A 12322-nucleotide genomic window follows, 5' to 3' on the forward strand; every position below is an offset into this window, starting at 1 on the left:
GTATGTTTGTGCAGGGGCGATAAATGAGTGATTCCAGCCATCTTATTTTCTCCTATCTTTAACACCCCCCCTTGGGGAAGTGATAGCTGTATAATGATACTGGGTAATGAGATGCAGATAATCTCATAGTGAAGCGCTCTGTGACTTCATCACATTTTTGCTCCCACACACACATACACTGGTTTGGGACATATGCATTTGTAGAAACACAAATCTCTAAATAATATGAGTGATGTGATAAGAATATGGCCATATTGTTTTTTTCTCTGTCAAGGTTAACAGTAAATTTTTCCATCCTGATGTCAAGAATCCGGAGCATCTGGTCCTTAGTCGGTTTCAACTCGTGGGAGACATTAGGGAGGGTGGGGGGAGGACTTCGCCTGTGTTGGAGGTGGGGCGGTGGATCCTCTGGGAACTTCCAGCCATTTGTCGTGGTCGATGGCCAGTAGCCGGCTCAGTGCCGCAGTGATACAGTACCGAAACACAAGGATTTGTTGCCACTGGAAGAGCTCCCTGTTTCCACTTAGATCAGAACTAAAATTTCCACATCATTTTACCAAAAAACAGAAACACAGTTAAAGGAACCAGATATAAAAGAAAGGAATCGAGTGAGTACGACTAAGAGAGAACAACAATGACTTGTATTTGTTTGAATATGAGGAATTCTTTCTCTTTTTGTTGAAGCATGATGACATCCTTCAGCATTCCCTTCCAAAGCACACAGGGTACTAAATCGGTCATTGGCGGGCAGGACATGCTCACTTGCGTTAGAAAGAATCTGAGAACAGCTTTACAGACCATGTGCTCTGTTTGACAACCAGGCAATGGGATGTTGAGTAATAGCCTGCAACTAGGACACTGAGACAGAGTAAGATTTAGAGTGTAAATTTAAAGCACAAATTTTCATAAGTGCTGTCATCCATTTATGATCAGAATGAAGTGTTTCAGGTGGTATTGGCACGTCTTCATGTCTTGCTTGAAGTACAGAGCTGGCCACAGTGTTGGACAGAACATGCAGGCTTGTGCCAGAAAGTGCGCTGCTGTTCCATGGCCACAATAAGGAGAGGTGGCAGGTCATTTAGATCTGGCAGGCTTGTTGTGGATTCTGTGCAGTGTCTACCATGTTAGAGAGAATCTAAGCTTTGGCGCTTGGACTGGGCCAAACAGCAGCCTTTCATCTCCATCTGCAGAAAGAGAAGTCCTGAATGACCGCTGCCAAGCTCAGCCTTCCTCCAGACTTCAGGACCTTTTATCCAACAAACACTGAACTGGCAAATTTTTTCTTTATCTGCTTTGCTGTCTATGTCACAATCTGTTTGTCCTCTGAAATATTTCTAGCATTTTGTCTTTTCTCTGAGTTTAATTTCTCTCCTTCTCTACCTTTCCTTATTTTACATCATTTGCTTCTTGCTAGCTCTGTTGCAGGTGCTTCCACTTTAGCCTGACTTGTCTGCAGTGTGACCGTTAAACCAGTTGTAGCTGAAAACACCACGCTCCTCAGGTGGTGATGGGTCCTGCAGACTGTATGCATTCAATTATGTTGATTAGACTTGTCCTTTTGTCCGAAGCTCTGCTTTCAATGTGCTGACAACCCTTTGAAGTGTAAAGGTGTGACGAAACATGGACGGTTGAGGCACTTACATGATGTTTGATGACAAAATAAGATGAAATCCAGTTAATATATAAGTATGTTTGTATATTTAATTTGGCTTTTGCTGCCTCTGAAATGCAACTTTGATAAGGACCTGCAACCTGGATTTATTTATTTTTTATATGTTTTGCTCCCTCTGAATTAGGCGTGATTTCAGCATGAACCGTGGATTCTTTATAGGGCCTGAACTGACATACATCCAGAGTTCAGCCTGTGGTATTTAAACCGTCGATACATGATTGGAGTGACGATTGATTGCACCTGGATCAACCCGCGGTACTTGCTGAAGTCATTTTCCATGCTGAGGACCCCTAACTAACATCTTGCAAAAGCCACTTACTTTTTTTTCTTCCAGATGATTGAGTTATTATGCAGAGACCGTGACGCTGAAATATCATTGAAGATGATGTTGGAGGGCTCCGTCCTCTGACCATTTTTAATGTGGAGAAGCGGTTTGGTGTTTGGAGCTGGTAATGGGAGGCTTGCGGGCTTGAATAGATCATGAACTCCTGCTGTTACATTCCAGGGCAAGCCTTATATATTACATCTCCCCATGCTTTTCTATGGTCCACCACTGTCGTATCCCAAGTAGAACGCTGCTGGACTGCTGGATTGTAAGTTATGTTTCAAGATCACAGCGTCTGCTTAGCTAATACATCTTGTAATACTATATAGTTTATGTCTGGTAGGCGACGCCGCATAGTCACTTAATCTTGATGGGCAAAGCTTCTATTCTGTGCTCCTTTTTTTTTTTTTGTTTTTTAACTTTTTTTGACTTTCTTTCTTTAGTAGAAAGACAGTTTTATTAAAAGTTTAGGCAAAGATAGTGAAGGGACAGAAGATGTATGGGTACAGTGTGCAGACGACATATTCTGTCCTGTCCTGGGCTGGCTGTGAACAAGGAGCCCTAAACACTTCTCCTTTTGTTTGGCACCTAACTCAAGGTAAATCCATCTTCCCACCCACTCCCTGTCTGCAGTTTCTCCCTTCAGATGAAAACATGTTTGCATAAGTACAGGAATCATCATCATCCTAATTGCCACTTCTTCCTGTTGCAGAAAGTCTTTTCATGGTGTTCCTTCTCATCTTTGTCATTGGTCATCTTCTCTCTTCGTGCATGCTTTAATCAGGCGGTATTTATATCAATGTGTATCTCAGATGTTGTGTTCCTTCACTGAATCTTGCTCTCTGCCTCTGTCTTCCGTTGCTATGCTTGAGGCAACTCTTCTTTCTGCTGCAGCTGGACTTTAAGGAGGTAAATAAAGTTTTGAGCGGATTAGTCTACAGTGTGCAGCTGCTTCTCTTACTGCCACCCATATCTGCCACCATTTGTTTTCCACAGATGGCCCTCAGACACGTTCACAAGGCAATGTTTGAAATACCGACCAGCTAGAAAAGCTCCCACGTGTTGTCACAATGCTCTTCCCCCAGCAGTCTGGTGAGCCTCATGGACATTGTGCTCCCTATATGTTTCTGAAAGATATATGAGGGTGGTCAATAACTCATTCAGCACCTGGGAGAAAGTGCAGGGGGAGGAAATGGAGTCAAAACCCAGCGTTCATTTCCTGTATTTGAACAAGTTCATTTTCACCAGACAGACAGACAATTTGTCTTTCCGTATGTGCATCTGTTCTAACATGGGAGTGGGTTCCCTAAGCATCAGTGCTGTTCACCTCACCATGTAAATTTACAGACAGACTGATAAATTCATCTCCCAGCGGTCTGTATCCCCCAAGGGTGGTGAGTGTAAACAGTGCTGAAGTTACAACGCTGTGGCAAGGGCTATATTTTACACACTTTATATTAGTAGATTACTTCCTGTAATTTCCAGGTCATGCAGTGCTCTTGAAAAGCCCCTGAGCTTGTTGACTTATGTGACCTGCAATTTGATGCATATCATGTTTAATGCATTTCATTGTCTGGGATTTTTGTGTTTTACATAAAGGGGGTTTGTGAAAAACACTGTTATTTTCTGTGACCGCTGTGGAGGTGTGGGTGTGAGAGGGGAAGTGCTGTTTGGCAGTTAAAGTGGTCACTTCCTCCATATGGGATGCTTTGCCTCTCTGATTTCTCTGAAGAGTGTTTCGGCCATCCTGCACAACATCATGCTGGCCTGCAGGACCTCTGGGTTGGGCAGGCACTAGCCACAACACAACCTAGTGGTCCACTACTAGAGGCTGCCAGGTTCACTACACACAGCCGCCGCACGAGAGGGTCCAGAATAGTCTGGCCAACACAAATCAAATGAAGCCAGACCAACCCGACAAGAAGCAAACTGGTCCACCCTTTAGTGGTAAAGAGTTGGCTCAGTCCCGTTGTGTTTCTTCTTCTTTCCCCCTCTCTCATTTTGTTTCTCACTGTCCAGGCTGGACACTGTTTACATGTACATGAGCTATACATGTGCTCATACATCTGGTCTAGGATTTATTTCTCTCTCTACTTTTTATAGTGTCCACACACAGTGATTTTACCACATCTGTGATTGTTTTTTTGGCATATGCCCTCTCCTTCTCTCTTTCCACCTCCATTTCTTCTCCTTGCTTGTCCATGCATTCTTATATTTAATTTCAGTTTTGCCGAGTCCTTGTTTAGCTCTTGGCAGCTCTATACTCGTTCTGTTGTTGTTTGAATCTGGCTTCTCTCTAGGTCACAGGGTTCAGGTTGACACACTGACCCCAGAAAGTCAGTACAGTGGGAGCTTTTCTTTTATCCTTTTCCTCCATTATGTTATTATTTCTGACCAGCTAATGGAGTCGATGTATTTCCCATAATGTGCCATTGGCACACATCACATAACCTGTTTCAGTTTCCTCTGCATGGACAAGAAGGAATTGTTGTCAGAAGGAATAAAGAATTGAGTCATTGCGAGTGTAGACAGGAGGGGAGACTTCGCACCTGGGGAGAAAAACGCTTTGGGACTCTCACTCTCTCTTTCTCCCCCTTGTTCTCTTCTTCTCCTCCTACCAGTATCTCAGCACTGCCAAGAGTAATGACATTACCATATCTCTCTCCCTCCGACTCCCCCTGCCCTTCCTACACCCATCACCTCATCCCATGTCTCTTTAAATCCTTTTTTAAATATATTATGTGAGATGTTCTGTTGGGAGTTCCAAGTTGTAAATGATTGAGAGGGCCAGCTGCCCTCAAGCAGCTTGTTTAGCAAGAAAGCAAGCTTTCTGGTGATGAGGACCCCAGAACCAGGCATCCGATGATGGCATACCAGGGACAATATCACACACCATGCTTGAGTAAAACCATGGGGTTCGCTGTAATAACACTGTTGCACATATGTGTAAAACCTCTCTCTTGTTCAGTGGCTTTTCCCTGTCCTTTGTTTTACTTTTTTCCTTACCACAGAGCCTTTGTAACAGTGAGGTATGAGGCGCTAACACTACACAGAATCCATGTTGGGAGCCTGAGAACAGGGGAGAATATCATCTTGATATTTCCCCTGCACCTACTCAAAGATCTCAGAGACTCAAACCGTGAATCACCTCTAAATGGAAAGCAGAGGGATTAGAGTGGCAGATGACAATTCATCCGTCTGTGTGCCCAACAGCAGCAGCAGAGCATGACATGAGCTAAGTTAGCCAGCCATGGCCAACCATCCTGCCAGACATTCTAAGCTGCCAGCACGCTTTTGCTGTAACCGGGTCAAAGCCCGCCAGTTCAGGCAGCCAGTCATTCATCCAGCCAACGACGTCTACCATTGTTTTCAATCAATCATCTTCAGCTATGAATTACTCCAGTTGCGTCTGTGGTGTTTTTTTTCTCTCTGCTTCCTCTCTTTCGCTCTGTCCTCTGATGAAAGACACACTCTGAGAGGTAGCCAAGCCGCTCCAGTTTGTTTTGACGTTTCGATGGCTTCGCCGTGAATGTGTTTAGAGTTTCTTCACATGATCAGTGTTAGTTCAAAGGGTTTCAAGCACTGTGTGGTTGGGTTTGAGGAGTTTGAATCTGGGGGGCCTTTTTCTGGCACGTTAGTTAAGGGGTCTTTGATGCATATAACCCAGTGTGCCTATATGTCTGCATGGGCTGGACCTTTATTGTATCCCTTAGTGTAGTGGATCACAGCCATGCTAAGGACCAGAACGGAGCAACAAACAAGTCTCTGCTACTACTCTCCATCAGTTGCACTCCAGAACTCTGTTGTGTTTGGAAAGAACCCCACTCACTCACTGGTTTTGTGCTCTCTCTCTCTGAGTGCTTCACCTCCCCTCTGTTTAATCTTGAAACCATCAGCTCCCCAGTCTGGTTCTCTTTAAAATGAATTTGAAATATTCATTCCTTTTATAAGCTGGGTTAGTAAAGCCCGAAAGGCCTTGTGGATTTTAGCATATGTTGCTCTGAGGCGGTTTAGATTCAGCTATGGGCCTGATTCTCCATGAACCCTGTTTCTCTCACTGTCACCAAAAAACTTTGCTCATGCTTTGGTAATGACCTGTGTATTGGCCACATTGGCCTGGATAAATGCAGAAGTCTGCTGTCTTTGTGCGCTCATGACATCAGTTGGTCTACAGCCAAGCCCCTTCATTTCACTCACTTCAAATTCACTTCCTTTAAGGGCAAAGGGTTACTTCTAAATAGTTCACTTAGATTTTCGACAGTTTCTTGAAAAAAAAATGAAAGCAAAACATGTTGACAAACCCATCAGAACAGTCGCACCAACAACTTATCCTGGTCACTAACACCAAAACTTCAGTTTAGCAAACACACATGCCCTTTACTCAAAAAAACTGAGTGTTTACAGGCAGGGAAGATGTGTAGATGGAAAGCCTCCCGAGGCATGTGTGCCATCTGTTCAATAATGCAAAGAAGAAGGTTCATATTGAACTTTTCAACTGATCAAAAAGTAGTGGAATGTCTAGTTGTCCGACATGGAGTTTTCGAATTGTTTCTAATTGGGGACAGCAGTGTTCCTCAAACAACAGGAAAGGCAGGGACAAAAGCTGGAAGTAGAGCCTGGGAGGAAATACTTTATTGCCTCTATGTTTCCTTTTGCCTCCAGTGACAAGCAAACAAGGAGAAATACAGTCTTTGAAGTATTTTGCAAAACTTTCAATATATTTTTGTGTGATTTAATGAGTTAATTTGGAGAATAATTAAAGAAAGTGCATCCATGTATAAAACATCTGATAGTTTGTAGTGTTTGTGACATATTTATAAAAGATAAGATTGACCTTTATTAATCTCACAGTGGTGGCATTTGCAAATGGAATAGTGCACATGTATAGGGAACATCAATAGAAAATTAAACAAACAAAAAATAACACCAATAAGTGCTGATTCTTGAGCACTAGAATAGACTTTTTTAATGTAGGTTTACACATCTGTCCGTTTTCTGTCTCTTGACTGTGTGTCTGTTTGGGTGTATATGTATTCATGCACACGGAGCGTCTGTTCTTTAAACAGCCGCTGTCCTTTATTATTATACCACAGATGTCTGCACATCTGTGTCTACGTCTGTGTGTTGTGTGTGACTGTGCATGTATGCTGTCATACCTCCCCCTGCCATGCTGACCCTCTGTTTCCTCCTCCCCCCTCTGCAGGCCTGTATGAGCTGCTGGCGGCCCTGCCATCCCAGCTGCAGCCTCATGTCAGCCGCCCTGAGGACAACACCTTCCTTCAGGACATGTTTGGAGAGAGAAGCCTCCACTCACTTGTTAAGGTAAAACAAAACACACAACCAACAAACCCACTTCTTTCAGTTTGAAATTATACTTTAAAGTATTTAAGTTCCTTGTAGTGGTTTGTTTAAGATATTCTGATTTATTACCCATGGTGCTCTTACCATGGCACTACAAGGACATCAGGCACTTCTCCTCTGCATAAATACCTTCTATGAAGGTAATAATTTTAATCTTACTAGTGTAGAAAATCATGTTGTTGCAGATCATGTGTTGTTTACCCTGCATACAGATGTACACATATAGTTTAAAGAGTAACAGTTCTGTCTACAGTAATCTCAGCATAAAAACTGCAACTGACAGTCTTCTACACACAGTAGGTTCCTTAAAATGAAATTCTAACTTGCGCCAAGTTTAAATTTATAATTAAAATTCATTCAATCCCAATAATAAAAGAAAAAAGTTGAAAGAACAACAGAAAGAAAAGATCCCCCACATCTATCCAACCAACTCTGGCTTGAAGCTCGACCATTGGCCACGTTTACATGAGACCTTTAATTCCTCTTTAATTTGCTATCAAAGTTAATTCAGCTTTAAAATCTCCTTGTAAACACTTAATTCCGAATTGAAAAGTTAATTCCGAATAAACTTAATTCCGAATAAACTACCTGGTTTATTCCAATGTTAATTCGAATAAGCTCATTTCTGTGTACATTCTATTCATGTATACAGTTAATTCTGCTTTAGTTAATTCCGGTCATTCTGCGCATGCTTGGCTCCTCACATAACGATGACGTAGCGACGTACACGTTCTGGCTTTCTTTCGCCACAGCTTGGTCTTCTGCCACCCTTCTCCGATATTCAGTCTCTCTTCTCCTTCTCAAGTGATGCAACAGAAGTAGTACGCCATTGTCGAGTTGCTGTTTCAAAACGACAATAAAAAGCAAAGCGAAAAGCGTGCTTATTAGCTGTTCCTCCATGTTGTTGGGGAAAAGACAACAAATGGAGTTTGTTTTCGTCCGGTAAACAGGGATACGTCACATCCACTCCCTGCCCAATCAGAATCCTTTCCAACGCCCAAGCAGTAAAGCGGAATTAAAGGGGAACTTCGGTTTTTTTCAACCTGGGGTCTGTTTTCATATGTCATTTAATACAAGTGAGTGATGCAGAAATTAATTTTCGACATAGCTCCAGTATTTAGCCAGGCAGGCAGCTTAGCAGCTCAGCTAGCGAAAAGTATCGGGCAACTGGCCCCCCGCATCAAAGTCCGCCCTAACGTGCCTTTCCCCCCCCACACTGACCGGCTCAGATAGTCTCAACGAGTGTCCCACAACATACTAGAGATGAGAAGTGAACGAAAACCTCCACATTACCTGGAGATCGCTATTTGTTGTCGTCTGTATCCAAAGCTCAGGCCGCAAGAAAGCAAATCTCGCTCCGAAATCGCGCGATAGCTCGCGAGCTAAATACTGGAGCTATGTCGAAAATTAATTTCTGCATCACTCACTTGTATTAAATGACATATGAAAACAGACCCCAGGTTGAAAAAAACCGAAGTTCCCCTTTAAGGAAGGGGAATAAACGTGTGGTCCATGTAAACCTTAATTCAGAATTAATATTTCCATGTAAACGTGAATCAAAAAACTTTAATTCTGAATGAGTTAATTCCAAATGAATAATTCCAAACTTAAAAACTTCATGTAAACGTGGCCATTGACTGTATATAGACATAGACAAACCCTCTGTGGTGTAACTCACGGGTTCCCTGAATAGGGTTTTTGAACTGTCGTACAAAGACTCTGACCGTCACTGTTTTGGCAGAGTCTGTCTTTTCCTACCTCCTGTCTAATCCAAAAATGATTGAAGAGGAGGAACATGAGTGGAGCTCAGGTGCTAACATCTCTACGCCATGGACCGTCCTATGACAGCACCCACTCCATCACTTTAAGCCTTCGTACCATTTAAGGCCATACACTTGTCATGATTGGGGAAATTAGCTGCAGTGACCAAAACAGTTTTAGTAACAGGCTGTTTATTTCTTTTGTAAAGTTGGACATTTTAACATACGGCATCTAGAAGGATTTACGTTTGGGCTGCACAGACCGTATGAGAAGAGTGAATCGGGAACCTCCCTTGAACGCTGTCTGCCTCATCCACCTTTATAGTCACATCTTTCCCTTCATGAGACAGAGGAGAATCTGAACCCTCTGTCTCCCACCCGTCAGCCGATTTTACACACATTTATACACACATTTGCACCTTTGCTTCATGCTTCTTTATTCATACTTCCTCCTTCCAGTCTCCTTCAGACATTACAGTTTATTGTCATTCCAGCAGTCTACCCACCCAGATCTTCTGACTGCCCCGTCTACCAGCATGAATGGACCTGTGGTTTGGTTACTGCCTGTTAAACTAGATAGCTGCAGACTTTAGGGAGAAGATGAGCACACTTGATATCTTTATATGCTTGCAGACAGACTGAAGTAATGAATGTAACACATTCTGTCTGTCTACTATAACCTCATCTCCACTTGGGATTCTCTGCAGTCTGTAGCCAGTCTCTACCTCCACCCTCTGCTTTTGGAGAGAGAACCGAAGGTAGAGTCTTTTGCTGGATAGTGTTTTTGTACTGTAAATCTGCATTTCAAGTCGCTGTTATCCTGCAACTATATGTAACAACAGCTCCATTTCTTTCTTTATTTCATTGACCTTACAGAGAATGCTTATGGCTCAATTGCTAAGAAAACTTCTCTAATCGTAACATTTGACTGTATCCTTTGTATATGGTCTTCATTTTGAAAGAACACTCAGTACTGTTTTCATGTGTTGGCATGATATATTTCTCCCTTTGGTGGTCTCCTTTCCTCCAGGCAGAGTCATTATGTCACAGAGACAATTCAGAGAGAAAAATTGGCATAATTTTCAGCCCTCCCTTTAAAGAAATCTTTTCTGTGTAAGCATGTTTGTTCAGGATCCAGAGCTGTAACGCGCCAATGTGAGCGTGTAAAAGTGGCTGAATTATGGCATACCTCAGACGCTGAAGTAAAGCCCTGATGTCGGGACTTGAGGAAACCAGAAGGGTTTCATTTGATGCCTGGATTGTTATGGATGGCCAAAGAAAAAGGCATCTTGAACATGGATAATGATGGGCAGGGCCTGTGCATGTTCAGTCTCTCATTCCCACCGGCCCCAAAGAAAACACTGCATAGTGTGGGGCAGATAGAGTGATACTAATGAAGGTGGCATTATGTTTCTGTAATATTTAGCCAGGCATGAGGGTGGAGCTCTCAGACTTCACCTTGCCCTCTAACCTCTCCTTATTATACCTAGCTAATCTTTCAAGAGGACCTCAGAGGGGAGGATGTGTCAGTGGAGTTCAGACAAGTGTGCCATGTCCTCGCAAGCTGTTTAGCTGAAGTACTGAAGACTTTGAATGAACTGCACAAAGGATTTTCCTTTTGAATACTCCCAATTACAGGAAGCAAACATTAAACTGGACTGTTGTGGTGAAGAGGGAGCATATGTACAACCGTTCAGAAGCTTGGGGTCACTTTGAAATTTCCTTATTTTTGATAGAAAAGCATTTTTTTTTCAAATGAAGATAACAATAAATTAATCAGAAATACAATCTAGACATTGTTAATGTGGTAAATGACTATTCTAGCTGGAAACGGCTGATTTTTAATGGAATATCTCCATAGGGGTACAGAGGAACATTTCCAGCAACCATCACTCCTGTGTTCTAATGCTACATTGTGTTAGCTAATGCTGTTGAAAGGCTCACTGATGATTAGAAAACCCTTGTGCTGTTGTGTTAGTGCATGAATAAAGTGTGAGTTTTCATGGAAAACATGGAATTGTCTGGGTGACCCCAAACTTTTGAATGGTAGTATAAGAGAAGCTCTCATTTTACCTGGCTGGAACAAGTAGATTGTGGATCCAAACCGCAAAACTTTTTGCTCTTGTACAGAATAGGGCTGCAAATAAGAGCTGTCTTTATTGTTGATTCTTGTCTAAATTAACTGATCACTTGTTTGGTCTGTAAACTGTCAGAAAATGGTAAAAAAAATAAAAAATAAATAGTGTTCACTGTTTTTCAGAGCCCAGGATGAGAACCTCAAGTGTCTTTGTTTTGTTCACAACCCAAAGATATTCAGTTTAACAGCATTGGTCAAACAAAGACACCAACAAATTTTTACATTTCAGTTGGAATCAAAGAATTTTAGCTTTTTTCTTAAATAATTACTCAAACTAGTCAGTGATTACTTTAATTGGACACTGCTAATTGATCAACAGGGGGATTGGTGCAGCTCCAATGAAGAGAAATTGGAAGTTGTTTAAGTATCTTAAATGTTTCCATTAGAGATTTTCCTGAAGATGCAAGGTCAAGCACAGAGTGCAAGATATGAAATATTCAGTTTGATGTAGGAACATCTCAGAGTCCTGCAGGTGAAGCTGGACAAGTTTACTTCAATGATCCCTCCATAGAATGGTTGTATGGATAAACAGGAACACAATGTCTCTGCAATATCAACAATGCCAAAAGCAGAAAGCTATGGTAGCCATGAAATGTTCAAGTACATCAGTATGAATAGTAGCTATTGAATGAAATTAAATGTTATTTAATTCAAATGGACTGAAACTTCCTGTGCTGTTGATTCTTGCCTATTGGTCAATGTGCACCACGTGGGTTTGCGTGTGTGCGCTGTGGTGCGACTTACATAAGCCCAGTTTCATTTTTTAATAGACACACCTTGTATAACATCAAAGAACCACATTGTTTCTTTAACAAAATTAGCCCTTTCCGCCAACGTATTTATTCTTTCTTTTCATTCAGTGAAGAGAAACTGAGCTGCTTTTAGCGTCTCTTATCATTAACACAGAGGCATAAGTGGAAACTGCCCTGCTCCAGACAAGCAGAACTGTGTGTTTCCTCTGCTTTCTACTTGGTACTGAGATGTGAGCCAGCCTGTCAACTAGTGAGCCAAATGGACAGACAGGCAAACTTGGAAACACACACAAGTACAGAACAAGCATCTCACCT

General features: G+C 42.2%; 1 protein-coding gene across 4 annotated transcripts in view; it reads left to right on the forward strand.

Annotated features, from left to right (window-relative positions):
- mpp7a (MAGUK p55 scaffold protein 7a) overlaps positions 1–12322 on the forward strand; it is a 160225-nt gene that overhangs the window by 52875 nt on the left and 95028 nt on the right. For all 4 annotated transcript variants that reach the window (XM_051940399.1, XM_051940401.1, XM_051940400.1 and 1 more), the window contains exon 3: positions 7201–7319. In XM_051940399.1, the coding sequence (XP_051796359.1) occupies positions 7201–7319 (119 nt within the window). The remainder of the gene's footprint in view (positions 1–7200; positions 7320–12322) is intronic.

The sequence above is a fragment of the Acanthochromis polyacanthus genome, chromosome 20 (genome assembly GCF_021347895.1).
Source record: "Acanthochromis polyacanthus isolate Apoly-LR-REF ecotype Palm Island chromosome 20, KAUST_Apoly_ChrSc, whole genome shotgun sequence".
NCBI classification, from domain to species: Eukaryota; Metazoa; Chordata; class Actinopteri; family Pomacentridae; genus Acanthochromis; species Acanthochromis polyacanthus.